The sequence below is a fragment of the Perkinsus marinus genome (assembly GCF_000006405.1).
Source record: "Perkinsus marinus ATCC 50983 genomic scaffold scf_1104296944404, whole genome shotgun sequence".
NCBI classification, from domain to species: Eukaryota; Perkinsozoa; order Perkinsida; family Perkinsidae; genus Perkinsus; species Perkinsus marinus.
Window position 1 is genome coordinate 699,705 of NW_003211409.1, and position 26,592 is coordinate 726,296.

Consider the following 26,592-nt stretch of genomic DNA (forward strand, 5'->3'; position numbering starts at 1 on the left):
ATCTGTTTCCATAAATACTAAAACACAATAGGTCAGGGAGTCTGTGAATAGATGGTTATAATAGCGACCTCCATGGAGACAGCCACGGAGCAATGTGGGAGTAAAGTGGCTCGTTAAGGAGGCCATGATCTCGCCGGTCCCATGGGCATTGTAATGGCACTGACCCTCCTACTATAGCGAGAAAGACGACCACCCAAAATTGCTTATAAAAACATATATTATGATGAGCCACGGGTCACGTTCCTCCATAGAAAGTACTTCGCGAAGATGAAAAGTCATCAACCCTCGAAATGATTCACCAACAACAAACGCGTTGAAAGACCCATGATCATCTGCATAGAACTGTAGGCATCGTATCATCACGCCATGCTACTGGCACAAAACCTCCGCGAGTTCCTCTATGAATATGCGCAGTAGTCGGCTGACAAAAGACCACTACGTGATGGGAGCAGTATGAAGTGATGACACCGATGCTAATGTTTTGTAGTATATGGTCAAGGCGGTCATGATACACTTGATAAATATGCAACGACACCAATGACAGCACCTTCTCGCGCCTAGGTTGAAAAAAAGACCCCCAAAATTGAAGCATCTCGCCAGAAGCATAAGTATTCGTAGATCAACATGCTGAAACGACTATGGCCTCATCAGCGCCGGTGAGTGCGTCTTCGAAGCCTTCAAGAACCAGAGATATAGTGCTTCCCTCCACATTATCAAAAAGGCCATCCAGATTACAAAATATTATCATAGAAGGGAAGGTTCTTCCACCTGACATCTCTATGTCAGTTTGATGAATACCTTCTATACTGCCACCTTGAGATGAGCGGACGTCACTGATCAGCCTTTCCTTATGTACTAGAGCAACACTCGCCTCGCGAGGGGCACCTCTGGGGAGCTCTTCAGACTCAGTTTTTTGTTTTTTAATTGGTGGCGCGGAAGCCACTATTTCGTCGTCCATGTCATGACCCTCACCAGAGATAATGGTAAACTGGGCATTTCCTGGGTTGGCTTCACCGATCTTTGAAGCGTCAAGCAGATCTTTATCATCGTCACTAACCTCTCCATCAACAGGAGCAGCAGCCTCCACCGTAGTGCTAGTAGTAGCAGGACACGTCGTCAAGGTCTTGGACTTAGTAATGAATGATGGCTGTGCAAAACCTTTGCTGGCTATCTTCAATCCGAGGCCGAGTTTCTGTGCCTGAACCAGATAAGCATCATAACGGAGCGGATGCAGAGGGGCTGCAGTACCTTGCGATTGAGCAATTCTACGAGAGGCTCCTGCTGTTGGTTTAGCTGCGCCCTGCCCTCCTCGGTCTGGATCATTTTTAGCAGATCTGGGCCATATGGAGGGACTGGGGCTTCTAGCGACGGCTTCAAACCCTCGTTATGGTCGACGACGACCTCCTTGGACGAATCACCGTTACTAAGAACTTGGAGAACATATGAGGTATCAATTGTCGTGGAGGAGGAGGAGCAGACCATACGGGTGAAACAGAGATTGCTATAACGACATCCTTCTAGAACGCAGTAAACTCAAAGCATTCTACCAAAACGGCGAGTCGAACACAATGATCAGTTCATGTCCCAACAGCCTGGTATGGCTGCTCTCTCATGACCAGTAAAATGAAGCCCCAGCACCCTCTCTACAATGTTTATCGAGTCTGTAGGAAATGACCTGCATAGGCCCTTTGGTGACGCTATCAAAAGCTTCTGACACCAATGCTGGCAAGCCACGCTAGAGCTACTTTGAGAAGTATGCACATGGCAAACTGAACTCCAACCGAATCACCCAGTTGAATCAAGTAGGGCCCCATAAAAAACCAATCAGTTATTTTCTTTCCCAAGCAACCTCTCTTGAAGATACCAGAGAGATTCGAGGGCATCGCCGAGGGCGAACGGTATATAGTGCTCTCGAGGCCATGACTACAATTGCCCCTGAAAACGGCCTTACTACCCTCCTGCTCTCTACTCACCATCATACTAGGAGTTTCTCACCCTCCAGATCTAATAAAAACGACCATACAACAAACTCAACTTGCCAGAAGAAACAGTGGGAACACATCCTGCACCCGTATCCGTTACTGATCCCCCTTTGTCGAAGACTCCCCTGCATTCATCTCGCTCATGACCACCCAAGGTGGCATGAAGGATGTGATCCTGCCCACTGGCTTAACAACGGAATACTAGACAGCGCATTTTCAGAATCCATCCTCGACAGGATTACATGCACTCGTGATATCGCAGTCACCACCACACAAGGTTATACTAATCAGCGTATACACGATGTCAGGCACCTCTCCTTTTCCCACCGAAACAAAGCATTCCCTCTGCACAGAAACCGCCGCTATATAACTACACTGTTTGACGAAGAGACATCCTCAATAGAAGGACAGACAGATGGAGAAAACTGTCTGATACAGGCCTGACCGGCCATAGAAGTTTTTGCGAGCAATGAATCAATGTGACAAAAAGCGCTGGATGCGACATAGACAACTAAGAAGGTCTAACAAGCTACATAGACTGTGAGTCAATTGTAGACGCTGAGCTCTTGAGCAGTCTAACAGGGAGAGTAAGTCGAGACAGTAATAGCAACTCCGTACGAAGGAGGAACAGTGCTACGTATTACACCATGAAAAGACGAGAGAAAACTAAACATGAGCGACACTCACTGAGTGCACACGAAGGTCTGCTAATGCAGAGGTATAGAAACCTATAGTAAGAAAGTACACAAGCCAATCGCTACGACGATAGAACCGAGCACTCCTCGGGGGACGCTGGAGGGTAGATAGTTTGGTACAGAGTCCAAGCAGATCCAACCCCAGCCACAAGCATGAGAACGATGAAAGATAAACTCCTCATTGTTGCCCGCTTCGAACCAAAGTTCCCTTCGTCTCTGGCCGACCCCTCATCCTTAGAGTGACGAGACAACAGATACTTAAGTCTCATGTAGAATAGGGGAGGGAAGACAAGATGGATCAGCGTGTAAGTCACAGCCGATAGATAATCAACTTGCAACGTAAAGTTGGGTACCGCGATAGTGATGATTGCAGTGATGGCAACGAGAAGACTACGTAGACTGCAAGTCGCAACTAGAGTGGGCCACTTTCCCCACTTCTCAGCTCGCGGCGAGCCGTTTTCCAAACCGGCGAGGACCTCAATCGCCCTACAAGATGGATGCAGTAGAAGGGCATAGTGTGTAGAGCACAACCCGAGAATGCTCGCAAAGGAAATATATCCCCAGACATTCTTATGCATAGCATCCAAGACATTGCCGTAGCAGAGAAGACTTTGGCCCCACCCGAGATAAGCCGCAGCAGTGACGACGCCCAACTGGACGGTAATCGTCGCGAAAGCGTAGAAAAACATCTTAGGGGCATGAGAAGGTATTCGCATGTCATGTACCACAGTTGTAGAGCCACAAGTAACAGCGTAAGCGAAAGAGAAGGTAGTGTAAGCAGCGAGAATGCTGAGCGGCTGTGATACACCAAGTACGTACTCCACGTCACCGTCACTTGCCGCAGCTTGGACGAAGCCACCCACAGTGAGGCCGATGACAGACATGACCACAGCGACAACACCAAAGGTATTCGACACATAACCAATCTCTCGCATAGTCTTGAGCCAATTCAAAGGGAGGAGGAGGAAAGCCCAGATGACAACCCACCAGGTAATAGAAATGCCATCATAGAGATGATAGGAGTTCTGACCGAGGAGGAGGATAACAATACAGCATGTACCAATCAGTGAGATATGTAAACATACAGCAACAACTATCCGCCCTACTCGACCAAAAGCGGCGTCGCCAAGATCCTCATAAGCCATTACCACGTGCATACCCAGCTGCTGAGCCATCACGCGGCAGCAGTACAACAGGTATACCATCAACCACCCAATAGCACCACACACGAAGAGTAGGATGATAGCAGGCAGATATCCCACACTGGCCGTCGCCGTGGTCAAAGCCAACATACCCTCTCCACCAGCAGTCATAACCACGTTGAAGACAGCCATGAAGTCAGGCATGCCCTCGGGGTTAACTTCCACATCACCTTCAATCTTCTCAGACACGTAAGAGCATCTCGGAGATGACAACTCAACCTTCTTGGAGGAGGCGATACTGCTCCTTGAAGAAGACGTGGAAGCCTTGCTGACTGCCAGTGACATTTCTGGAAAAGGCTGCAAACACTACTAAAGAATACCTAAAGACTACATCAACGGAAAGCTACAGTTATACTCATCACGTGATTAAAAGCGAAGTGCTAGAAACGCCAAGATACTCGAAACCGCTCAGGATTCACCCTAAATCCTTCTCACTCCAACGGAAGCCGAGAAGTACGGTAGAGAGCGGTAGATACACGGTAGAGAACCGACCCGTCCGCCAGTAGTGTCATCCACAAGGATACAAAAGGTGAGAACTAACAAAGTGCGTAAAGCTTCCGCAAATAACAAATACCAAACCTCCCAGGAAGTCTGCCTACGAGTCAACGCAAATGGAATCACTTGGTAGAGACTTATGGTATACGATATACAATCCCCCAAAATATGGGACGGTTCATAGGAAATGCACCTCAACTCGAGAAACGAAAGCAGTCTAAGCCTACTGGGAAGAAGCCTAGGCGATTACAGACACAGCGGCGAAACTAGGCATATATGACAGAAACGCATTGACAGCTTTGCATACCAGCACAGCCTGAACATACTATACTTCTGAATAAGGGCACTAGCCTATGGAACACTCCTCCCATGCCTTCAGGGAGATCGAGCAGCTACCCTACAGGAGGATGGTAGACTGCTAAAAGCATCAACCCCATCTTACGATGGGAACAAGACGCCGAAATTACAGAGGAGTCACTGGTGCGTTCAACAGTGCTGCGCCGCAGTCGAGGATGCAGTCGCATTGTTGCTCCTTCACTGGGCGTCAGCAGCGATTCAACGACACAAAGACTTCTGTGATAAACACTAATATAAAGCACTGACTTAGTTGAAAATAGAGCAGAACATATCATTGGCAGCATCTAACACGTCCCATTGCTGCCTGATGAGGGACATCCACGCGAATACGTGAAGTCAACACCCAACCAGCCCACAACGGTTCATGTTAAGCCAAGCGGACTTGCAGAACGCCAACATTGTAGACGAGCGACTCGTCCTTGTGATACCAAATCCGACTTGAGAAGTGAGCGCTACTACAAGCATCAACCCGAAGAACGGGATGAAGCTAGTGCAGCGAAATGGATAGGAATGGAAACCTATAAATGGACTCAAAAAGCATTGCTCATTTGCTCTCTACGATGAGAGCAGAGAACACTCCTCAGGCGTTGCATTAGGATCAACCGTCTTGTAGAGGGTTAGCGCTGATCCAAGCAAAGCAACGAGCATGAGAATGATCAATGATATACTTATCATTGTTGATCGTTTTGAGCCAAAGTTCCCTTCAGACTTGGCCAGCTCCTTATCCGCGAAACTACGAGACAACAGGTACTTGAGCCTCATGTAGAATAGAGGAGGGAAGATGAGATGGACCAATGTATAAGTCACAGCCGATAGATAATCAACTAGCAGTGAAAAGTTGGGCACTGTAATCGCAATGATTGCAGTGATCACCACAAGAAGGCTACGTAGACTGCAAGTCGCGACTAGAGTGGGCCACTTCCCCCACTTCTCAGCTCGCGGCGAGCCGTCTTCCAAACCTGCGAGGACCTCGATGGCCCTACAAGATGGATGTAGCAAAACAGCATAGTGCGTAGCACACAATACGACGATGCTAACAAAAGAAATGTATCCCCACACATCCTTCTGCATCGCATCTAAGACGTTATCATAGCAAAGGAGGCCTTGACCCCAGCCAAGATAAGCGGCACAGGTCACAACAGCATAGACAACAACAAGCGTCGCGAAGGCGAATAGGAAGACCTTGGGAGCATGAGTTGGATTGCGCATATCGTGGACCACAGTGGTCGTGCCGCAAGTAACAGAATAAGAGAAGGAAAACGTAGTGTAAGCACCAATGATAGTAAGAGGTTGCGGTACACCTATCTCGTAATCAACGTCACCCTCATTGTTAGCAGCCTGGACAAAACCGGCGACAGAAAGACCAACAACTGATACGATGATGGAAGCAACACCAATAGTGCTGGAAACATAACCAATCTCTCGCATGGTCTTCAGCCAGTTCACAGGCAGGAGAATAACTGTCCAAATGATAACCCACCAGGTAACAGAGATACCGTCATAAATATGATAGGAGTTTTGACCAAGAAGTAGAATGAGGACACAACTGGTCCCAATGAGTGATATGTGCAGACACACTGCAACAATAATCTTCCCAACCTTGCCAAAAGCGGCCTCTCCCACTTCCTCATAAGCCGGGACAAACTCCATACCCAAATGAAGGGCCATGACACGACATCTGTACAGGAGGTATACCATCAACCACCCAACAGCGGCACACACCACCAACAGGATGATACCAGGTAGATACCCCACACTGGACGTGGCTTTGGACAACGCCAGCATACCCACTCCAACAGCAGTCATGACCACGTTGAAGATAGCGGTGAAGTCAGGGGTGCCGTCGGCCTTCCCTTCGTTCCTGCCAGTCTTCGAGTCCATGGAATACTCGGAACATGAAGATTCGAGTTCCTTAGTACTGCTGTCGGAATACTCGATAGAGGGTTTACTGGAAGAACTTGACATGATGGTGAAGTTGTTAAGATAGGACTGATTATGCCAACAGCTTCCGAGCTATCGCAGTGTATGCTTCGCTCCGCTCGGAGGCTAGCGCGCTCGCCCAAAAATTCATCAGTCGTCCAAGTTGGTCCAGTTGGTAAGAAGGCAGCCATCATGACTCTGCTGACGAGAGCTTTCAACCGCTCCTACGGAGCCTCCCTACTATCTTCTCGAGCTGCTCTACTCTCCAATAAGCAGCAAACCAGATGGTATGTAGGGTGGCTCGATCCGAATCCATCGTAATCAGTGCTCCCACTGTGACGTCCCGTGACACAATTGGCTGTCCCCATTAATGTGAATTAGTCCAAGTGGATACCTCACAGCTTCCTTACCTCTTCATAGAGTGATGCGTATTTGCCAGGTATCGTCATTGGCACCGCATGTCTGAGGACGATTGGGCCCTGCCCTTGGATTCGATGCCTGAAGACGTCAAGACCCTCATGGCTACTCCTCAGACCGAACGAGGCTTCGTAGAGGACTACTGGTAGCCTTTACCTCCTCTCCAGTCGCCCGAACATATCTTCCAGGTACAATAGAATCCGTGGGGAAGCCACTTTGTTGGACCCCGAGGCCTTGCCGTCCAAAAGCTACATCGACCTAGCCAGGGACATGGGCCTGCAAATAGTCGATGAACCTTCCAGCCATATGATGGGCCTCATCGAGCTGTAGACCACACTGAATAAGCTGGTAGTCTATCGCAACGATTCAGGTACGAGTATTTGAGAGGGGCCTCGTTCGTTGGCCCCTTTGGTACTATCGAGAACCCAGTCCTTGTCCCTGCCGTGGGGCAAGAGCGCGTTGTGGCCTGCACTGGTGGCGTTGGTGATGAGGAGCACTTTACTCTGTGGTTCAGATGCAGGTAAAACGTCGGTCTGGGCACACTGATATTTTGATATCTTCAGGGAAGGGTTCATGTATCGTTGTGGAGAATGTGACCAGATTTTCATGCTAGTCCGACTCTACTACGAGGATCGCTACTGGACGCAGACTCTCGTCCGCGACACTTTCATGTCTGTAAGACTGGGTCATCTACGACTTTCATGGGATGCTCATTATGGCTCTTGCAGGATGGTGACATGTTCGACCTCAAAACGCTAGAGAGGGTGCATAAAATGTGGAATAAGGATGAGATGGTCAGATGGGAGGTAAGCTTCTCCACGGTAAGCATGGTCCTAGCATTTGTATTCATTAGGTTGGGTATTGGGCCCAGGATTACGTCTTGGGCAAGGGGGTGTTGCCAGGCATGGTAGAAGAGCATACTCGTGTGAACTAAGTACCGTTATCTCTTCGAAGCTCTTTTTTGATGATAATATTATTATAGCACAGCGTTTGAGTGGAGACCTCCCTCATTCGCCTCATAGGTGACATCACCCTCATAGATCTGCGTATAGCATGCTAGCGAGTTGGTATGGTAGCAGTAGACGGGTTTTGGGGTACACCACAATTAGGGTTGGGTTCATAGTACTAATACGAGGAGCGAACACTGCGAAGTAGTTCACTTGCGTCTTCGATGCGCTCTATGCCTACGCCCATGACGGACGCTGATGAGCTCGACACGAGTCACGAACCAGCGTGGCTGCATGAAGTTGACAGAGTATGTTCAGCACTGGAAGGAGCTCCTGAGAATCTGTAATACTCTAGTTGTATGCAAGAGAGAGTAGTGTGGGCCCCAAGGTTCGACGAAGATAAGTGCCAAGTGGTATATGAGGGCGCTTCAAAGGCCGCTCAAGAGTTCTTCGCCTTACTTGCGAAAAGCGAGGAGGTTGATGGTAAAGTGCACAGCTAGGAGGGAATTGTGGAGGTTGGGTTGTAGGGCTTCTGGGAGCGTTGCAGAACTTGGTGGTGGAGGGTTTGGACTTGGACCAGATTTGGCAGGAAATAGAGAGTCAACAGAAACCGCTGGAAAAAATACTGAAGAAAAAAATGAAGTAGAGGAAAAAATTTTTTGGGGGATGTCGGGACGTGGCTTCATCAGGTTCTTGGAGAAGTTGGCAGCTACTGATGGCATTCAACTCCTCTCTGATGTGGGAGTGGGGGCTACTGAGGTTAGCGATGCGAGGTAGTAGGTAGTAGGATGTGGAAAAGGAATGGTATGGATATCAGTACGGCGAGCGAGGGAGAGGACGAGGATGCTGACATGGTGAGTGAGGCCAGCTCGACTTTGGGGTCGGATCAAGAAGAGGAGGAGGATGGAGAGGAAGAGGGAGAGGAGGTTGATAAGAAGGGTACTACTATTGGGTATTCTTGATATGATAATCGCCGATGTTGTTCCTATTTTACCATGATGCATGCGAGTATGCTGTATGTGCAATTTCTCTTACGAGGTGGAGTCTGATTATAGCGTGTTGAATACGCCGTATCATGTTGTAATGGTCGGGGTAGGTCCAAAGAGATCGGCAGTGGATGAGGGATTGTTCAAGCTCGCGGATATGAATGACTTCTTAGAGAGTGAGGATAAGAAGGATGCTGAGATAGCGGCTCGCAATAAGGTAATTTCGTGGCGCGTGACGCTGGAGTATGCACAACACACTTTAACGAGTCAGGCTAAAGGCCAGGCGGGAGAGGACGAGGAAGAGGATGATGATGATGATGAGGAGAACGAGTGGGGTGATGACGATGAGTTCATGGATTTGGAGAAGCCTCTTGAAGACGATGGTAGGCCTCCTTATGTGCCTTACAGTCTAGAGGATAGAGCGACTTTAGATTCTGAGGAGGTTGGAGTCGATAAGCTTATGTATAGTGACTTCTTTGATGCTCCGGAAGAGGGAGATGAGGTGGCCGTAGCGGCAACCGCTCCTTTGAAGTGAGGGTTTGTTGGGCTGTTGATGCGGCTGTATGGTGTGTGGCAGATCTACGGATGATGAAGATGAAGAGGAGGAAGGTTTGGGCGGCTTACCGGAGGGGGAGAATCTCGATGATGAGGAGGAAGCTGCACTCGAGGAGCAGTTGAAGGAGATGCAGGGGGAACTCACTGAAGGAGAAGAGGAGGAGGAGGAAGAGGATGGTACTGGTCGTTAACGGATGTCGTCTTGTGCGATGATGGATGGTATTTAGAATCGGTAGTCGCGGCTGATGATGAGGAGGAGAAGGCGTCTCCTGTTGTTGCTGCTGCTGCTCCTGTCGTGGAGTCGAGACGCTCTGAGACTTCTGCGTTGAAGAAGAGGATAGAGGAGATGGAGAATGAGATAGAGGAGATGGAGCGAGAACAGTTGGATGTAATGGGATGATGATGATGAATTGGCGAAGGTGTGGTATGATGATAAACGGTGATGATTCAGGAGAAGCATTGGACGATGACAGGCGAGGCCACCGGCAGCAGCCGACCTTTGAACTCTCTTTTGGAGCAACATATTGATCTACCCTTCTCCAAGTTGGCGGCGAGGAGGGCTGAGAAACAGTGGGAGGATGGAGGTAATAATAAAGAAAGCTGTAGGAAATTGGATTGCCTTGTAGTGGTGATGGATGATAGTGGATATCATCTGCAATTTGAATTTTATATTGGGGAACATGATTATGAAATCTGGAGGTTGGGGATCCACTTTCTATGAACAACGTGTGATGGACTACGCTCTTCCCGAGAAACTCTGTGGGAGTGGCATGAGAATCTAAAGTTGAGATTTCCTCAGTTCGAATATGCTCAAGCTCGATTTGACGTTGTTTGAGGTGATGTCGTGATGGTTTCAGAAGAGGAAGAGGATGAGCTTACACAAGGCACTGCTGGGGCCTTCAAGCTTGATGTGGATGCCATTATCAAGCAGAGGGTCGCTGACGAACTGTATGATGATGTGATTAAGCGTAGCGAGGAAGAGGTGAAGGAGTGGTATGGCTTTACATGGAGACCGATACGCTTCCCTCAGGTGCTGCGGCTAAAGGGTAGCCAAGAAGGTGATGATTCTGTGGAGACTCTAAACTTCCAGAAGTCAAGGTTGGGTCTTGCTGACGTCTATGCTAAGCAGTATGAGGCGGAGGTAGATGAGGGTGGTCCATCGGGGTGGCCAGGGTGGTGCTTGCTCAGATGCTAGGGCAGCAGACTGATGCGGAACTACAGCAGGACGCAGACCGGGTTGAGCTCAGGAGGCTCTTCGCTAAGCTCATGCATAAGCTGGACACTCTTACTAATCAGAACTTCACTCCTAGACCGGTATGGAAAGGGGGGCAGGAGAGGTCGTTAGGTGGCTGGACTCAGGTGCTTGATTCAACCTTGTCGAAGGCAGCTAAGGACGGTGATGCTCCGGCCATTCGGATGGAGGAGGCCGTACCTATTACGGTGGCTGCTGGTGGTACTGAAGGGAATGAGGTGGGGAGGGGTGTGGCTTCGCTCCGCTAGGAAAAAGTGTTTTATAGGTTACGAAGGGCCCGGAGAAGCAGAAGGTGAGAGAGGAGATGAGTACTGAGGAGAAGGCGGCAGTGCGGGGCAATAAGAAGGCTAAGAGGCGACAGAAGGCTAAGGAGTCGATTGAGAAGGGTAACGCTACTACTACTACTACTACTACTACTACTACAGGGTATGGTCGTTGTTTATAGGTAATGTGACCGTGGGGGATAGAAGAGCGAGAGAGGCCAAGTTGATTGAGAAGAACAAGAAGGAGAAGGCGGAGAGGAAGGCTCGGAAGGAAGGCCCTGGCAACGACAAGTAAGGTGGTGGGCAGTCGGTAGGATGATGACCTTGGTCGTATTAGGAGTAACCGCAAGATCCGTACTACAGCACTGATGGCTGCTGCGGCGGACTCGGCTGGTCGGGATGTACGGCGATCGGAAGCGAAGAGAAAAGAAGGGCGGAGCGATGCTACGGCTGGCGGCAGCAAGCGGGTTAAGCTATAGTCATACCCGAGTGGTGAGGCGGCGCATCAACGTAAATGTTCCTGTTTCTATTATACGCTTCTGTTACGAGTTACAGTGTCCCCCTATTGTGTGCGGAAGGGGGGAGGTTGATAGTATGTGGTGGAGCTATGGTAGGGGGACAGCCATTGTGTCGGCATCGTGGTGATGTCTGGACGGATGAGAAGAGGTCAGAAAGGTCAAAGTGGCGCAATGTATGTGCTAGTTAAGAATAGTCATGTTTCGGGCCTGTTTTGAATCTTACATAGAGGACCTAGATATTTGTTCAGTCATATTACAACTCCTACCTAGTGACCATGTCCAGAGAGTTCCGAGGTGATGACCATGAGCCGACTTGGGAGGAGGTGAAGGGCCTTCTTGCCGACCCTGAGGCCCCAGTAGAGAAGCGGTACCGCGCTCTCTTCTATGCCCGGAGCCGGGATGATTCTGAGGCGATTGAGGCTCTTTATAAGGTCTTGGAGCCCGAGACCAAATCGGTATGTGCATGCGTGCTATAGTTCATACCACTCCTCATCGAACTTCCAGGTGCTTCTTCGACACGAGGCGTGCTATTGCATCGGCCAGATGGAGCATGGCTTGGAAGGTGCGTGGAAGCTCGAGAACGTTATGGATGACGTTAACGAGCATCCCATGGTGAGATCAGCGGGCGTATCTTTGGTTCAGAAGTGGAAGATACAGAATAGGTCCGATGGAGTGCAATTTCGGATCATGTTAGGTGCGTCACGAAGCCATTGAGGGCCTTGCCGCTTGTGGCTCCGTCGATTCCCTTGACAAGATTCGTCCCTATTTGACTCATGAAAACGAGGCAATTCGGGATACCGCTACCTTAGCCGTCGAGTCTCTCGAAAGTAATACCACTCCTTTGTGAAATCCCCCCTTCCACTCCCCCCTCAGACCTCAAGAGGACTAAGGACACCGATGCTCAGCGTAGTGAGTTCAACACTGTCGATCCGATCGGGTCCAAGGCCCGCCAACACGCCACGAAGACCGAGGAGGTACTTCCAATCTCTTCATCATGGTCATGGTCCACCGTCCCGTCGTTCAGGCCGCTCAGCGTCTCATGGACCCCAAGGCCAAGCTCTCTGATCGCTACGCGGCTATGTACCAACTACGTGCTGCTACTCTGCCCGGCTCAGTGTAGGCGTCCTTACCTGGGGTTGTCCATACCACTCCATTCCTAATTCCTGTAGGTCTCCCGATCCGGAAGCTCTGAAGGCATTGGCGCGAGTGTTGAGGGAGGACCACACCTCAGCTTTGATGAGGCATGAGCTCGCCTTCGTCGTAGCCCAGGTTGCTTTCGACGCTGATAAAGAAATGGTGAACATAAGCTCCTAGCGCTCTCCCTGGATCATCGTCCTTTTCTGAACAGACTCTTTCTAGTGTCCAAGCCCTCATCGACTCTGTGAAGGATAGGGAAGAGGCCTGCATGGTTCGACATGAGTCAGCTGTGGCCCTGGGCTCTGTGGGTGGCGAGGTCGCCACCAAGTTCCTTAGGGACTACGTCCAGAGGCCTATCGACCACAACGAGGTAGTAGTAATAGCAGCATCTTATTCGCCAGTGTTGGAATATGTATTCGCTTTCCTCAGCAGAACTTGGGAGCTTCCTCACTAATTATAGAGGTTCATATAAGTGTACAGAATCGAACGGAATTTCCTCAAACTTTTCTCAAAATTTCCATAGTGTTACCGTCACATGTAGTTGTTTCCTACACTGTTATTTGTCCAACTCGAGTGTTGTTGTTGTTCTTTTCAGGACGAAGCTGTAGTGATTGAGAGCTGTAAGGTCGCGCTTGACGCCATCAACTTCTGGTCGGATATGACGACCACTGGGACTGAGGAGGAGGAGGAGCCCGCAGTAGCAGCTACCACTGCCTGAGTGTTTGGTGGTCAGTGATATTACCCTTGGGAGAAAGGTCCGAGTTAGGCATGTGTCGGGCGATAGGGAGGCAGTTAGTTCACTCTACTTGATGAAGCGAGTTTCTTATTAGTACTGTCGTATCTTTTCACTGGATGATACCACTCCTTCCTGAGTTCAGTCATAATAAAGGCCATACTGGGTAATCGTGTTGTATTCAGTCGTTTGTAGCGTCGCGAGAGCCGCTCTCCTACGGGGTTAATATGGCTGAGTCTCCTCAGGGGGGTACCGCCGGCGGCAAGACCCTCGATAAAGGGTCACATAACAATAGTGGGGCGAGCGAAGCTGTCAGCCCGAGTGAACCCACCACTCTAAGAGGCGTGCTCTACTTCAATTGTAATACCGTAAATCCGTCACTTCCTACTGACCATACCCCTCAGTCCTGGATACAAGGATGGGTCCAGCAGCGTCCCCTAGAGAGGGGAAGTCCTCTGCGGCAGTAGTGGATGCGGCTGCGGCTGCGGCCTCTGGAAGACCTTCTGGTGGCAGCCTGCTCACGAATGAGAGGCTGCTTGGCCCGTCTGCTGGGCCCCGCTATGCTTTCTGTCTGCGTAGTAATGTTTTCTCACAGTATTACATTAGTGAGAGCAGGTAGTAGTAGTAGTAGTAGTAGTAGTAGTAGTAACGCAGTTAATCACTTCACAGGGTTTCGCTAGGTTCCCCGATTCCCTCATCATTCCATCAGCTTTTGAGTGGCCTTTGGAGCTCTGTCTTGTCGTCCAGCCTGGGCCGGTAGATCCATATCTAGTTTGAACAAGTAGCGAATGTCGACCCCTTAGGGCGTGCCCTTTCCTTCTACCCTTCCATGGTACTGTGGTGCCCAAGATCGTACCAAGAAGGTGGCAGCATCGAAAAGTGGTAGTAGTCCGAAGCAGTCTGGAAAGAGTGAGGCTAGGATAGTGGGGGAGCCCTTGAAGGTGTTGGAGGTCGATCTAAGAGGCGACTGTATTGAAGGCATTCAGATATCATACAAAGATGCTGGCCGGGGTGGGCATATGGTAGATCGCTGGGTGCAGTTTACACACGAAAACAGACTCCTCGAGGTAGTGGTAGTGCATCCAAGGTTGCCCAGCTAAAGATTCAAAACAGGTCCGCATACAGTACAGTGTGTGTAAGGCTTGGGATATCCTTACTGACGCCATAAGGCCTGACGAGGCCAGCAAACCTGCTATAGGCCAGATTATCAAGATGGTTAATAACCCAGCTGGGGTAGTAATAGATGCAGAAGTGACAGGATGAAGAGGTGCCCTCTAGGTCCTGCCCTATGCCCTCTATCACGTCGCCTCGGTCGCCAATAGCGATAAGACTGCCTTGATTCTCATGCATGCTATGGATTATACTGCTACGCTCCGCTTTTTTGCCCGACTGTCGGAACAGGAGGTAATAATGATGCTCTTATTACCGGCTCCATCCGGAGCTTTCTGGGAATTCTCATCAAGAACCGTGTAACGACCAGTATGGGAAAATATGCATATGCTCAACTACATGTATCGATGGCAGTATGGAAATTTTGAGGAAATATTGTTGGTTTCTGAAAATCTTTCATTCGTCGATGAGGAAACTACTCCTCAGCTGTATAGAGCGAACATATATCCCACCATATGCTATCGTAGTCCAAGAGTATACGGAAGGCGTATGTGTCAGGTCTTTCGAGTGTCAGCTGGAGATCGTCCAGTGCGAAAATTGCTGTACTTATTCAGCAACATCGGCTGCTTTCTGAGGGCCTTCGTGACAGTGTATAGGCGCAAACAGCTGAAGGAGCATCTCAGCCATATACAGTCTCAAATTCGTGATCTGGCTGTAGATGGAGGGGTAATACTCGTAGTAATTTTGTGGCGCGCGAAAATATCATCAAGCATTCATTTGATTCAGAAACTATCTCGGCAACAGCGACTCAATCGACTGCAGACTATCCTCAACCGTCTACTGGAGGCCTTAGTTGACTTCACTACCACTCAGCTACCACAACACTTTTTCCACGACTTGGACGATGCCTGTCGGCCCAATTTCAGCAACAGCAATCTCGTTATTGGAGGGGTCCTCTGCGTCCACGTCTGCTCGGTAATAGTCCACCCTTCTACTACCAGTGTCGGGTCATCCTCTTTGTAGGCTGTATTAGCGATGCCTCGACAGTTGGAGTTCATAGGGAAGGATGACCCAATCAGTCCAGTGGCCTCGGGGATCTGGCTGGCTCTACTCCGAGCCACATTCTTGTTCTATTTGATGGTAGTTGCATATTCAAGCTTCGCTCCGCCTTGAAATAGGATACTTTTCAGCTCAGCGAGCAAGTCGACCCAGCCAGGATTTCTGAGTTCGTCCCGGATGAAATATACACTCTTGTTCGTGGTGTTGGCTTCGATGTGGGCTACCTCTTACCGGGTTTCTTATCAATCATCACTCTGGCTCAGGTCCGAGCAAAAGCCAACATTCAGTTCCAAATGCGCATTCTTCAGTCGAGGGGTTTGCAGCCTCCAGCTAAATCCGATAGTGCCCTGGAGAGCTCAGCAGCAGCTGAGATGCGCATGCCTGAGAAAGCAGGGGCTCTATTGAGGGATATGCTCAGCGAGAAGTTATATGACGTCACTAAGATCATACACAATCGTCCCGAGTGAGCTATTGGGCCTAGCTGGGTGGAAAGGTGGCACCGATGGTGGATCAGGTTCATACCACAAGGGTTCAGTGTAAGGGAATTGATGCTGCAATTGGCCAGCTGTGTGAAGGCTCGTAAACCAGAGGGGAGTGTCAAGGCTAGGGCTGCCAAGACTAAGCCGAGCTCTACTCCTATCCATCCACCAGAGAGCGATATTGTAATGATTACAGTAGATGTGTTAGTCTACTAGTCTGAGGATTTATAATGGAAACAATTCTACAGCAAAAATTCGAATACAGCAGTCGTCAAATGAACGGCTTCTTTTGAATATGAAATTTGCTCGAAATCGAAAATTTCCGTTCCGGGCGGCACTGAGGGACTCGAGTACTCGGTGTTATCTCATTTATCCTGATAGCAATTATATTGGTGGGATTCTTGTATCACGATTTGAGGATGAGAAAAATTGATGCTGTAATAGTTGCATAAACTCTTGCCATCGTTACTGTTCATCATCTACCAGTTTGTATACTTCGTCATCATCACCTGCAGGTTCAAGTGACGCCCAACGGTGTATGTGATCGTTCGAGTATAGGCTCATTCGCATCGATAGTTGCCCGGGTAGAGCCTCTCTTTCAACGCTCTCTTCAGTGGAGCAAACGCGACCTTATCGAGAACAACATCATGCAAGGCATCAGCATCGTAAGCTGCCTACTGTAATAGTCGCGCCGTCTCTCAACGGCTATTCAGGTGAGGCGTACTGCCAAGCCTTTGGAGGCCCTTCTCGTTAAGCGAAAACCGTTGTCTCAAATGATAGCAGAGGGCCGTCTCCCAAAGGACTATATTGACCAAGTATGAAATAGTCTTTTCTTCTGTCGGTCATTCGCCTTCTCTTCAGCTCTTTCCCGATAACCCTACAGCTGCTCCTCAAGCACTGCCATCTTCTCCTCTTCGTAGACGCTCTAATTCTACGAGCGAGAATAGGTAGTCACACTTGATAGGTTTATCCCTACTGTCCTTCAGTCCTGGTGCCCGGAGTGGTCGTTTCCGCCGTAAGTCGACCTCCTCGCTGAGCAGCAGTGACCAGAAGGCTGACCGAAAGGATCACTCCATCCCAACGCCGAATGGTGGTGCTCCTAACACGTTGCCGCCCACTAGCGCCTCTAAGTCGCGTAATATTTGTGTTGGTGGAATTATATTCATGAGTTCTCTCAGCCGCTCCGGTGGCGGTCTCTACGAAGGGGCCAATAACCAATACCGGGCCGAGCCGTGTGGCAACTGAGGAGGAGAAGCCGACCCAGCCTGTTGGTGGCCAGACTGTGGCGGCGGTATCGAAGACGATGGAGCAAGCATCGAAAGCTATCGTAACCCCAGCTACTCGTTCTCAAGGACCACAACCCAAAAGAGGTAGGCTTGTCCAGGATAGTGTGTAACTTCTTGGTAGACTTCTTTTAATCAGTCCCATCGCCACCTCCATCACCGAGTAGTGGGACGACACCTCTTCCTGACTTGCCTGAGGACTATCGTCAATACACTGGAGGCAGTAACACTCCCGTGCAACGAGGAGCCTTTACGCCCCAGAAGGCTGTGGCCACGCCATTCCTGCAGCTTCTCGATGCCTTTTGCAAGAGGGTTTGTGGCAGTACCACATCTGTTGAAGGACAACACCAAGCTGGATGCCATACTGGAACTATTCACTATTTCCATCAGTATGCTTGTCATCGAGAATTGGCGTTTTCAGCTGTCCTTGTCCAGGTACCATTTGCATCAGTATCATCGTTCGGTCCACCACAACGCACCACAGGTTGTCCAGCTGACTAACCCAGCTCCGCCAGGTGAGGCCATCCGACACTCGGGGGTTGGTTAGAAGTCATCACAGGTACGATCTACTCACGGTCGCCCTCGCCGGGCCAAGCTGCCTTCTCGGGGCCACCTGTGTCCCATGGGCTGCGCAAAAGTCCTTCTGGCAGCTTATTGACAGAATCCTCCAGTCAAGGGCAGGGCTCGACCACACAGCAACAACAACAACAAGGCCAACAACAACAACGTGCGCAGAGACAAGGTAAAGGTTGATGATGCCAATGTCATCAGAATCGGGTTCATCTCAGGCCAGCAGAAGGCTCCCGGTGCCCACATTCGACAGAAGAAACGGAGGCACTGAATTTCTTCAATCATTGACTGTATTTGAGTTCAAAGAGTTATACTGAACTGGGGAGTCTAGAGTACCGAAATCCTAAACCTTATGAAAACTGGATCATCAAGCTCACAGCCATGAAAGTATTGGAGCATATAGAGATAGCTGTACGGATGGGTATAAGCATGCACTACCACGCAAAACCTTATGCAACAGGAGGATGGGTTTTCCGTCCTCTGGTGGTTTCATTTACATTTGTTCAGATAATGTGTTTACTAACGGATACAATTTGCACAAACGTTTGTCCATCGACTCCACAAATCCTGGCTATGATTGAGTCATCTCCTGTGGGCCAAAGTATATGTCTCCACTCCTGCCATTTTGGAATGAAAGCTTTCACTATCGGCCTTGAGGCATATCCTTGCGCCTTAGACATTCGACTTTACAACCTCTAGTCGCTCCAGCAAAAGTGTGTTTTCTTGTAGACACGTAATCCTAATGTCGATATTTATGTGACTATCTCATGTTACTGCTACCAATACTTCTACTATAACAACGCTAGACACTGCTGCCAGTTACTGTCGAGAAACTAGCTGTTTATTAAGCAAGACAACACGCAGAGCATTAAAGCTCCCTCTCCTCCGCAACAGCTGGTGCCTCTTCCCCAGGATACAGCCAACACACAGGGTTCTTCTTTAGACTCGTCACGTCCATCTTGTGACCGAAGAGCTCTCGAATGTTACCGATACCGTATTGGATCATGGTGGGCCGTTCGACCGAAAGACCCCAAGCGATCACCGATACATCCTCAGGGATGCCCTGAAAACAATTTTCGACTTACCCGGAGTGTTCACAAGGGGCCTACCATAGGTCGGACCATCTCCGGTCGGAAGATACCAGAATTGCCTATTTCCACCCACTTGTCCAGCATTGGGTGGAAGGCGAATATTTCCATGCTGGGCTCAGTGTAAGGATTATACGCAGGCTTGAAACGGAGATCAGTGAGGCCCATACGTCGGAAGAACTCCCGGATGACCTTCACGACAGGGGGTCACAGATAGGAAGAGATGGCGAGCATTTCCTTACTCCGATCAAATTGCCGAGAGTGAGGTTACGGTCAGCTACGAAGCCCTCCACTTGGTGGAACTCAGCGAGATGAGTCGCATCGAGAGTCTCATTACGAAAAACACGATCAATAGAGAAACACTTCTTTGGCCTGAGGAAGACATATTAGGAAAACGACGTTCAGAAAGCTGCTTACTTGAAGACACCAGTACGGATATAGTCCTGTCCCATCTCGTAGAGAACACGGGTGCTAACGGCAGTGGTGTGGGTCCTGAGGAACACGAGTGGCCTTCTATGATCATTCTAGTACCCACCTCAAGATGTTCTTCCGAGACTCCTCCTCGGACCAGTCATATCGCCATCCAATAGAGCCGTACCCTCCAACCTCGTGCATCTTCCTGAACCGAAGAAGGGCAGTGGACGACGTAACTATCCCCACCATGATATTACTTCACGTCATTCATGTAGCCCTTGGGGATCCTGTTGGTCGACTCAGGAGAGGTGATAAAGAACCTAAGACAACCTCGGTGATAAGACACAACCTGCTGCAGAGGTACTTACGTGTCATGGGCGTCCCGAGCGGGGTGCTGCTGGGGTTGGAAAAGGGCATCAAAGTTCCAGAAGGAAGATTCCAAATAACGGTTAGTAGGCATCTCCTCGAAGCCCATAAGGAGGAGAATATTCCTACAACAGACCAGTGTAAGAAATGAAGATGTGATACATACCTAATTTCAGTCTTGACCTTAAGAAGGGGATGAAGATGACCACCACCAAGGTCTCGCCCGAGAGCTGTTTTCAGGTTGTAACTGAGGCAACAGCAACAAAAGATCAAGGGTCATCCACTTATCGATCAACAACCCTTCAATGCGACATGTATAGCATGAACCCAGGGTATATAGGAGCTTCACCCTAGTGATATGAAAAACATATTCCACGACCACTGCATAGCGCGAATTTCGGGTTTTTCACAGAGTGTTACGCCACTCCACGTAGATCGGGTGAAACTCCATTATATCAATAATACACTATAGTAGCATATCAATACTGAAACTATATTGATATGAATATACGTATTCACCATATTTTCAAGTGAGGCACTAGGGCATACTGCAGAGGGACCTACGGTTTGAACTGGACGTCCTTCCACGACTTGTTTTGTATCATCTCCTGAGTGAGCTCTGTCTCCTGCTTGACAATCTCCGTTCTGAAGTTGCTGGTCTTGTCCACCTTGAAGCCTGTAGTCTTGCTCAAATGTATCTACTTCCGATATCAACCATAGAATACAACACTCAATGCACTCACCAATTTCCTCTTCTTGAGCATGTCCATATCGCCTTTCGTGAGGGAGCTGGCCTCGCCCTTGCCCACCTATCACGACGGCACTCATTCCTTAGGCGCGATAGTACAACTACCTTCACCAACAACTCGGCGACGGTATCCTCTATGGAGTCCTCAGCCTTATCGGAAACTGACACCGCTTTAGTGGCCTTATCCATTGCCAACCAACCGTTCTTCATAGCGGCTCCAAAGCCGATCTGATCCACCATCACAATGGATCACGACATCATCGTCCTCCCGCTCTACCTTGGCTACGTTCCCGAGAGAAACCATGATGTCCTTCTGTGCACATGGACTATGACCCTTGACATACGCTACGACCTATACCACAACTCCTAGAGCACTTCCTAGAAGCCCCTATGTGCCCTACCTGGGCCTCAGGACTGCCAAGGGCAGCGTACTGCTCTCCCTCCTCCGTGGTGGTCCACTTCTCCTCCTCGAATGGTGTCGTAGTGACGTATTGAATCGACTGAGAAAGCACTGGATGGGAGTTCCTCTTAGGCATTACTACCTCGAGACTCTTGATAACACCAACGAGCTTAGCATGGTCCCAGCCAGCACTCTGGGCCAATATGATGGAATCCTTGATACCATCACCCTGGTCAATCACAGTGAGAAGCGTTTCCCGAGTAAGAGGTAATCCTGGAGCCATATAGAGGACAGTTGTGAATGGTAATGAAAACCTGGCTAAGGAATAGGAGGCCTTCCAAACACAACTAGTACGCCCAATACGTTGCCTCGAAACGCGTGATTGACGTTTCAATTCGTTGATGATTATTTTCACATGGGGAATTCATTCCACGTCAGACATGGCTTCATCATCACCACTATTGGTCTCCTCGTCCTCCTCATCAGTGGACAGGATGCCCTCATTCTGAGGGGCACCCTTAGCATTAGATCGGCAAGCCGCCGTGGCCTTACCGGCTTCCAGACCTGCACTATGTTGTCCTCAGAAGTGCTAGCTACCAGAGTGGGCTCGAAGGGGTTCCAACTGATGTCGGTAACTCGAGAGCAATGGCCACCTGAGAGGAAGAAAAGACTCACCTTGAGAAGGACCCAATGGGCACATACCATGGACGAAGACCATCTCAGGGGGTCCATCCATGTCGCTGCCGTCCTCAATTTCCTCCCCTACTCGGGAGAGGTCCCATACTGTGACTCGACGATCGAGGCCTTAGTAGTGATGGTGATGGCCTCAAGGGTGGTGAATATTACCAGCAGACATGATCAAGTGGTCAGTGGTGGGGTTCCACTCTATGTTCAATACGTCCTCCTTATGGCCATGCTCTAAGGCGTGGACCCTGTAGTAGAAGGACGTCAGGAACAAGCGGGGCCTACTACTACTACTACTACTACTACTACTACTACTACTACTACTACTACTACTACTACTACTACTACTACTACTACTTCCGTGAAATTAGTCGCATATCCCACAGGCTTACTGTCTTATCACTACCAGCCGTAGCGAGCATCTAAGGTGATCACGCTGAATCATACGGTGCGGTATGAGATGGCAAGACCCACATTATCATTGTGAGGGGAGAACTGGACGCAGTTACAGTCAGACTCCCCTTCAATAGCCACGACCCTATGAGCTGGCTGGGTGGGTGACCTTAGGTCCCATCTGGAGCAATGATGGTCATGGCTGGGTCCACAAAGGGAGCAACCGAGTTACATTAGGAGCCGTCCATCATCACCAGTGGAGGCCAGAATGTCTCCATCACGACGATGAGTGGACACGGCCTCGACCGCATCAGTGTGGCCGGCGAGGACACTCACAGGGCCAGCACCTTGGCCCAAGAGAAGTGGGGAAAACCCGAGCGGAGCGATGGCACTAACCTTCGCCGCCTTTGGGGACATTATTGGCATCCCAGACTGCCACCTTGCAGTCGTAGGCTCCTGAGACCAATCGGCCCGGTACGGTTGGGCTCCAGGACAAGGCGTATCTAGAATGTGGAGGACTGGTTGGGAGGGGCCTATGTGGGGAGGAGGAGTACCCCTCAGCGGTGTGGCCCTTAAGGGTGCATAGGGAGTCTATGACGCCCTCCTTCTTGGGATGGCAAGGATGCTTAGAGTAGTCAAAAAGTAATACTAAGATGAGGGCCCACTGTGGGGTTACGAAAGTACTGAGCTTACTGTTGCCGATGTTGGTCAAGGTGGCGATGATGAAAGGATTTTGGGGACAGTACCTAGTGAGCGATGGGACTGTAGGAATCGGAAGGGAACCCTACTTGGCCCTGTTCACTTCCCCGGGGTGATTAATCTTGGTGGATATACACATACGGTCCTTACTAGCGGCCAAAGCAGCCCCAGACTCTAAGAGGTCCTCCATAGGTGCCCTTCACCCCTCGATAGTATTACCAGGAGTCTCAATGTACTTGTCGATGTCCACCTCTTCCTTGGACTGCTGTGGGACCTTCACTTGCCCTATCATGAGGTAATTCTGATCCCCATTGGAAGTGTGCGTGCCAAGGATCATTTTGTGGGTGGAGTAGTCGCTGGCCTTATCGAAGGCCCTATGGGTAGACCGTCGTGGACCGTCCCAATAGGCTGTTCACTTACGGTTTGACAGGAAGCCATTCAACGGTCAACGAGGGCCACTCCATGGTGTGAGAGATGACCATATCGTAGAGAAATGGCGTGTTTTTCTTCCATATGTTGAACCTGAGTTCCTACTACCAGTACTCCCGCGATAGGGAGCGGCTTACTCCTCGTCAATCTTGTCATCGGACCCATCTACGTCCACGTCATCATCGATACTCGATTTGGAAGGCTCGGCCACCTTCATTTCACAGTGGGTCAATGACCGTTGGGAGGGAGAGAATCGATGGTGAAAATACCGGTGCCGGGGATCGAACTTGGGTGGTTTGCAAGAACCGAATTTTGCTCGAGGTGTGTGCCCTAATCAAAATTCTCGAGGTTGAAATTCCTTGGCTGTTTGTAAACCCGATCTGGTAAGTATCACATCCGAGTGTCTTCACGTGTCACTTGGCCATGAATGACTCGACTGTGGGAGGGGGGAGGGGGAGGAGGGTGCTCCAATGGTCAGCAGAATCGATCTAAATTCGACTTGAAATTACCGAGGGGCACCGAGTGAACAATAGATAGTATGATTTTGAGTTCCTACAATATGTTATCAAGACACTTTCTATCTCCCAGAATCGGCGTCGTCGTTTTGGGTTCTCGTTTTTACCATCATGCAAGTCCTGTGATCCAAGAGTTGAAGACTAAGGTGGAGCACCTGGTGGCTCGGGAACAACCTCGCCTCCTCGAGTTGAAGAAAAAGCATAAAAACGTCGTTGTTGGTGACATCACTGCTGGTATGGTCGTGGGCGGGATGCGTGGCATCAAGGCTATGATCACCGACACCTCCGACTTGGACCCCGTTGAGGGTATCCGTTACCGTGGTAGGAGCCTCAAGGAGGTGAACGAGGCTCTCCCTAAGGCCCCTCCCAACGGCAAGGTCGGCCTGCCTGAAGGAGCCTTTTGGCTGCTGATGACTGGCGAGGTCCCCACCCCTGAGGTCGTATCCCATCTGAACGAGGAATTGCATCGTCGTAGTTGGTTGCCTGGTGATGTTATTGAAGCCATCGACGCCTTGCCCACTTCCATGCACCCTATGACTCAACTGTCCATTGGTATTCTGGCCATGCAACCCTACTCCCAGTTCACGCAGAAGTACCGTCAAGGAGGCTTGGCTAAGAAGGACTATTGGGAGTACATTCTAGATGACGCCATTACGTTGATTGCCCGTGTTCCGCAGGTGGCAGCTCGGGTGTATCGGAGGTCTTTCTATAACAGCATTTTCATTGAGACTGATCCTCATCTGGACTGGGCTGGCAACTTTGCCAATATGCTGGGAGTATCTGAAGACGAGAATTTCAAGGAGGCCACTCGGTTGTATTTGACCATGCATGCTGACCACGAGGGTGGTAACGTCTCCTCCCATACGACCCATCTGGTTGGGTCAGCTCTAGCCGACCCCTTCTATGCTTGGGCGGCTGGTGTCTGTGGTCTTGCTGGTCCCTTACATGGTCTGGCCAATCAGGAGTGCCTCAATTGGCTCACTAGACTTGAGAAGTACCACCAACGACTTGGTATTGAACCCAGTGTCGAGTCGGTGACACAATACACTAAGGAGACTATGGCAAACGGCCTAGTGGTTCCTGGATATGGTCATGCCGTCCTTCGAGCCACTGACCCTCGATACGCCATAGAGAGGGAGTTCTGTCTGGAGCACATCGCTGATGACCCGATGTTCAAACTATCCGAGATTTGTTATAAGACTATCCCGCCCATCCTGAAGGCCACTGGTAAGGTCCAGAACCCCTACCCTAACGTGGACGCGTTGTCTGGTACGATGATGCAACACTATGGACTTAAGGAGTCTGACTACTACACTGTTACCTTTGCCGTGTCCCGAACGATAGGAGTTATGGCCCAGATGATTTGGGCTCGGGCCATGGCCATGCCGATAGAGAGGCCCAAGTCGGTTACTCTAGACTGGCTGGCGAAGGCGGTGATGGACAGGACCAAGGAGTAACTCCTCGGTCGTCGGCGGTTGGGAAAATTTTTTGGAATTTATGTCAATGAATACGGCACGACAGCGTGCCGTTGTCGTACAGACGCGCGATAGAAGAAAACGCCTCCATTTTTTATGTGAACATATCTCGGCATCGTTTTTCTTCTTTAAAGCTGTCACGTTGCTGTTGGGTTGAAGGGGACAGGGGGCATATTGGTAACGACAGTTGGTCCATCTTGGTTCCAGAATGGCAGCTGTTGGTATTCCTATTAAACTACTTCACGAATCTGTGGGGCATACAGTTACTGTGGAGATGCAGACCGGCGAGTTGTACAGGTAACCATCATCAGAGTAGGTAGTGGAGGTGGCGGCGTACTAGCCCCCTGTGGTGCTCAGGGGTCATCTCATTCACACTGAGGATAATATGAATCTGTTGATTGCTGAGGTGGTAGTGACGAGGAAGGATGGCAAACAGACTAGTCTGGAGCAGGTAGTATCCTCTTGGTGAGGTCTCGTTTCTGAGGAGTGGTGGTTGTTAGGCGTACATTCGTGGATCTAAGATTCGTTACATAGTGGTACCGGATAACCTCCGGTATGCTCCTATGTTCAAGCCTAGGAGACAGGGTGCAGGTAGTGGGGTGGACCGAGTCTTTGAGGAGTAACAATCGTACTGGGTAGGTTCTGGTTGGGGTAGTCTGAACGCTCCTGGGGCTAAGGGTGGCAAGGGTAAGGGTGGTAAGGGTGGCAAGGGCAAGGGCAGGTTCTAGAAGGGTCCTTAGCCTTGTTGACGTCGTACTATAGAGGAAGCTTAGCTGAGAGCAGATGGAGTCGGCGTAATACTGTATCGCTGCTTTCCTGAGGTCATCAACTCCAGCGCCGCAGCGTGAGCGTTGTGTTTGTCAACATGAGGACTTGGGAGGCTATCAGTTGTTATAGAAGTCTCGACCATGTCTGATCCCGATGAAGTTTATGATACCACCGGCCCAAGGGGAGGTGGGAGGGTCTATGGTAAGGCTGGGGCATTGTGGTTTAGGTGCTGATGGTGATGATAATGATGATAGCAGTTTTGGCGGCAAGTGGCGTGCCTTCGCTGATATCGTGAGGGCTTTGAGGTTGGCTCCCCGCTCTGTTGTGCTATTGTTTCCTCGTAGGGCCCAGCCCTAACAGACCATTCGGATGCTTCAGAGGGTCGTCCATGGGCTGAGGCTAGGGTCAGGGTTGGGCAGCAGAGTCGAGAGGGCTCCATGTCAGCCGCGGACGCCCTGGACCAGGAGCTGGGTGAACTGCTTAACGAGATCTCGGAGCCTGTTGGGCATGGTCCTCCTACTGTGGTAACGTATAACACTGCACTGCCCAACCTGGCACTGCAGCGGGTGGAACCGGAGTGCTCCTATGAGGACATGGCCGAGGCAGCGGCACTGTATGTCCAGCAGTTGACGAGGCGTTCTATGGCTGGTATT

At 50.0% G+C, this 26,592-nt stretch overlaps 12 protein-coding genes across 12 annotated transcripts in view; 7 read left to right on the forward strand and 5 right to left on the reverse strand.

Annotated features, from left to right (window-relative positions):
* Positions 1-75: 75 nt before the first annotated feature.
* Positions 76-1,503, reverse strand: Pmar_PMAR001223 (hypothetical protein). Its single transcript, XM_002780584.1, has 2 exons — positions 1,249-1,503; positions 76-1,198 (listed from the first exon to the last, which is right to left on the reverse strand). The coding sequence occupies exons 1-2, from the start codon at positions 1,480-1,482 to the stop codon at positions 620-622; spliced, it is 813 nt and encodes a 270-aa protein (XP_002780630.1). The 5' UTR covers positions 1,483-1,503; the 3' UTR covers positions 76-619.
* A 964-nt stretch (positions 1,504-2,467) lies between these two features.
* Pmar_PMAR001224 (10 transmembrane domain, possible aa transporter, putative) lies at positions 2,468-4,164 on the reverse strand (the record flags this gene model as incomplete). The annotated part of the gene is made up of 1 exon (XM_002780585.1): positions 2,468-4,164. One exon carries the CDS (start codon positions 4,162-4,164, stop codon positions 2,740-2,742), a length of 1,425 nt encoding a protein of 474 aa, XP_002780631.1. The 3' UTR covers positions 2,468-2,739.
* Positions 4,165-4,525: 361 nt separating this feature from the next.
* On the reverse strand, positions 4,526-6,717 carry Pmar_PMAR001225 (10 transmembrane domain, possible aa transporter, putative). The gene has a single exon (XM_002780586.1). The coding sequence runs from the start codon at positions 6,694-6,696 to the stop codon at positions 5,287-5,289; it is 1,410 nt and encodes a 469-aa protein (XP_002780632.1). The 5' UTR covers positions 6,697-6,717; the 3' UTR covers positions 4,526-5,286.
* A 126-nt stretch (positions 6,718-6,843) lies between these two features.
* On the forward strand, positions 6,844-8,132 carry Pmar_PMAR001226 (cytochrome Coxidase subunit, putative; the record flags this gene model as incomplete). Its single annotated transcript, XM_002780587.1, has 7 exons — positions 6,844-6,938; positions 7,091-7,213; positions 7,257-7,394; positions 7,439-7,588; positions 7,632-7,743; positions 7,797-7,874; positions 7,922-8,132. 7 exons carry the CDS (start codon positions 6,844-6,846, stop codon positions 8,000-8,002), a joined length of 777 nt encoding a protein of 258 aa, XP_002780633.1. The 3' UTR covers positions 8,003-8,132.
* A 107-nt stretch (positions 8,133-8,239) lies between these two features.
* Pmar_PMAR001227 (U3 small nucleolar ribonucleoprotein mpp10, putative) lies at positions 8,240-11,550 on the forward strand (the record flags this gene model as incomplete). Its single annotated transcript, XM_002780588.1, has 17 exons — positions 8,240-8,358; positions 8,404-8,498; positions 8,543-8,657; positions 8,705-8,788; positions 8,833-8,954; positions 9,112-9,218; positions 9,273-9,532; positions 9,579-9,733; positions 9,784-9,944; positions 10,008-10,140; positions 10,414-10,538; positions 10,587-10,697; positions 10,745-10,870; positions 10,916-11,026; positions 11,074-11,194; positions 11,254-11,362; positions 11,409-11,550. 17 exons carry the CDS (start codon positions 8,240-8,242, stop codon positions 11,548-11,550), a joined length of 2,196 nt encoding a protein of 731 aa, XP_002780634.1.
* A 314-nt stretch (positions 11,551-11,864) lies between these two features.
* Positions 11,865-13,444, forward strand: Pmar_PMAR001228 (conserved hypothetical protein; the record flags this gene model as incomplete). Its single annotated transcript, XM_002780589.1, has 8 exons — positions 11,865-12,044; positions 12,094-12,201; positions 12,284-12,416; positions 12,463-12,563; positions 12,614-12,705; positions 12,759-12,885; positions 12,938-13,096; positions 13,322-13,444. 8 exons carry the CDS (start codon positions 11,865-11,867, stop codon positions 13,442-13,444), a joined length of 1,023 nt encoding a protein of 340 aa, XP_002780635.1.
* Positions 13,445-13,686: 242 nt separating this feature from the next.
* Pmar_PMAR001229 (hypothetical protein) lies at positions 13,687-18,231 on the forward strand (the record flags this gene model as incomplete). The annotated part of the gene is made up of 22 exons (XM_002780590.1): positions 13,687-13,819; positions 13,864-14,074; positions 14,140-14,215; positions 14,263-14,400; positions 14,446-14,526; positions 14,573-14,692; positions 14,738-14,863; positions 15,128-15,295; positions 15,356-15,544; positions 15,593-15,709; positions 15,760-15,843; positions 15,892-16,091; positions 16,143-16,290; positions 16,623-16,772; positions 16,821-16,922; positions 16,969-17,054; positions 17,094-17,242; positions 17,286-17,477; positions 17,530-17,779; positions 17,826-17,905; positions 17,950-18,132; positions 18,179-18,231. 22 exons carry the CDS (start codon positions 13,687-13,689, stop codon positions 18,229-18,231), a joined length of 3,036 nt encoding a protein of 1,011 aa, XP_002780636.1.
* A 597-nt stretch (positions 18,232-18,828) lies between these two features.
* On the reverse strand, positions 18,829-21,294 carry Pmar_PMAR001230 (phenylalanyl-tRNA synthetase alpha chain, putative; the record flags this gene model as incomplete). Its single annotated transcript, XM_002780591.1, has 14 exons — positions 21,119-21,294; positions 20,978-21,076; positions 20,854-20,928; positions 20,682-20,804; positions 20,572-20,637; positions 20,393-20,526; positions 19,995-20,075; positions 19,831-19,953; positions 19,720-19,782; positions 19,584-19,667; positions 19,466-19,540; positions 19,291-19,420; positions 19,070-19,240; positions 18,829-19,023 (listed from the first exon to the last, which is right to left on the reverse strand). The coding sequence occupies exons 1-14, from the start codon at positions 21,257-21,259 to the stop codon at positions 18,829-18,831; spliced, it is 1,560 nt and encodes a 519-aa protein (XP_002780637.1). The 5' UTR covers positions 21,260-21,294.
* A 106-nt stretch (positions 21,295-21,400) lies between these two features.
* Positions 21,401-23,398, reverse strand: Pmar_PMAR001231 (histone-binding protein RBBP4, putative; the record flags this gene model as incomplete). The annotated part of the gene is made up of 14 exons (XM_002780592.1): positions 21,401-21,481; positions 21,529-21,629; positions 21,679-21,780; positions 21,823-21,908; positions 22,018-22,082; positions 22,135-22,234; positions 22,286-22,400; positions 22,450-22,556; positions 22,608-22,701; positions 22,747-22,799; positions 22,842-22,926; positions 22,972-23,126; positions 23,173-23,274; positions 23,319-23,398. 14 exons carry the CDS (start codon positions 23,396-23,398, stop codon positions 21,401-21,403), a joined length of 1,326 nt encoding a protein of 441 aa, XP_002780638.1.
* A 314-nt stretch (positions 23,399-23,712) lies between these two features.
* Positions 23,713-25,268, forward strand: Pmar_PMAR001232 (conserved hypothetical protein). Its single transcript, XM_002780593.1, has one exon. The coding sequence runs from the start codon at positions 23,720-23,722 to the stop codon at positions 25,151-25,153; it is 1,434 nt and encodes a 477-aa protein (XP_002780639.1). The 5' UTR covers positions 23,713-23,719; the 3' UTR covers positions 25,154-25,268.
* Positions 25,269-25,358: 90 nt separating this feature from the next.
* Positions 25,359-26,010, forward strand: Pmar_PMAR001233 (Small nuclear ribonucleoprotein Sm D3, putative). The gene is made up of 4 exons (XM_002780594.1): positions 25,359-25,468; positions 25,529-25,622; positions 25,672-25,762; positions 25,811-26,010. The coding sequence occupies exons 1-4, from the start codon at positions 25,380-25,382 to the stop codon at positions 25,897-25,899; spliced, it is 363 nt and encodes a 120-aa protein (XP_002780640.1). The 5' UTR covers positions 25,359-25,379; the 3' UTR covers positions 25,900-26,010.
* Positions 26,011-26,079: 69 nt separating this feature from the next.
* Pmar_PMAR001234 (engulfment and cell motility, putative) overlaps positions 26,080-26,592 on the forward strand; it is a gene marked incomplete at both ends in the record, with an annotated part of 2,664 nt that continues 2,151 nt past the window's right edge. Inside the window, 3 exons of the mRNA XM_002780595.1 lie at positions 26,080-26,125; positions 26,166-26,230; positions 26,284-26,587. Of these exons, the coding sequence (XP_002780641.1) occupies positions 26,080-26,125; positions 26,166-26,230; positions 26,284-26,587 (415 nt within the window). The remainder of the gene's footprint in view (positions 26,126-26,165; positions 26,231-26,283; positions 26,588-26,592) is intronic.

What these genes read in the sequence shown, in the direction of transcription:
- Pmar_PMAR001223 (XM_002780584.1), bottom strand. Translation starts at nt 1,482, where the DNA reads ATGGTCTGCTCCTCCTCCTCCACGACAATTGATACCTCATATGTTCTC. An exon ending in TAGAATTGCTCAATCGCAAG is followed by an intron (nt 1,199 to 1,248) that starts GTACTGCAGCCC and finishes TATCTGGTTCAG; the next exon opens with GCACAGAAACTCGGCCTCGG.
- Pmar_PMAR001225 (XM_002780586.1), bottom strand. Translation starts at nt 6,696, where the DNA reads ATGTCAAGTTCTTCCAGTAAACCCTCTATCGAGTATTCCGACAGCAGT.
- Pmar_PMAR001232 (XM_002780593.1), top strand. Translation starts at nt 23,720, where the DNA reads ATGATTTTGAGTTCCTACAATATGTTATCAAGACACTTTCTATCTCCC.
- Pmar_PMAR001233 (XM_002780594.1), top strand. Translation starts at nt 25,380, where the DNA reads ATGGCAGCTGTTGGTATTCCTATTAAACTACTTCACGAATCTGTGGGG. An exon ending in CAGACCGGCGAGTTGTACAG is followed by an intron (nt 25,469 to 25,528) that starts GTAACCATCATC and finishes TGTGGTGCTCAG; the next exon opens with GGGTCATCTCATTCACACTG. An exon ending in GCCTAGGAGACAGGGTGCAG is followed by an intron (nt 25,763 to 25,810) that starts GTAGTGGGGTGG and finishes CGTACTGGGTAG; the next exon opens with GTTCTGGTTGGGGTAGTCTG.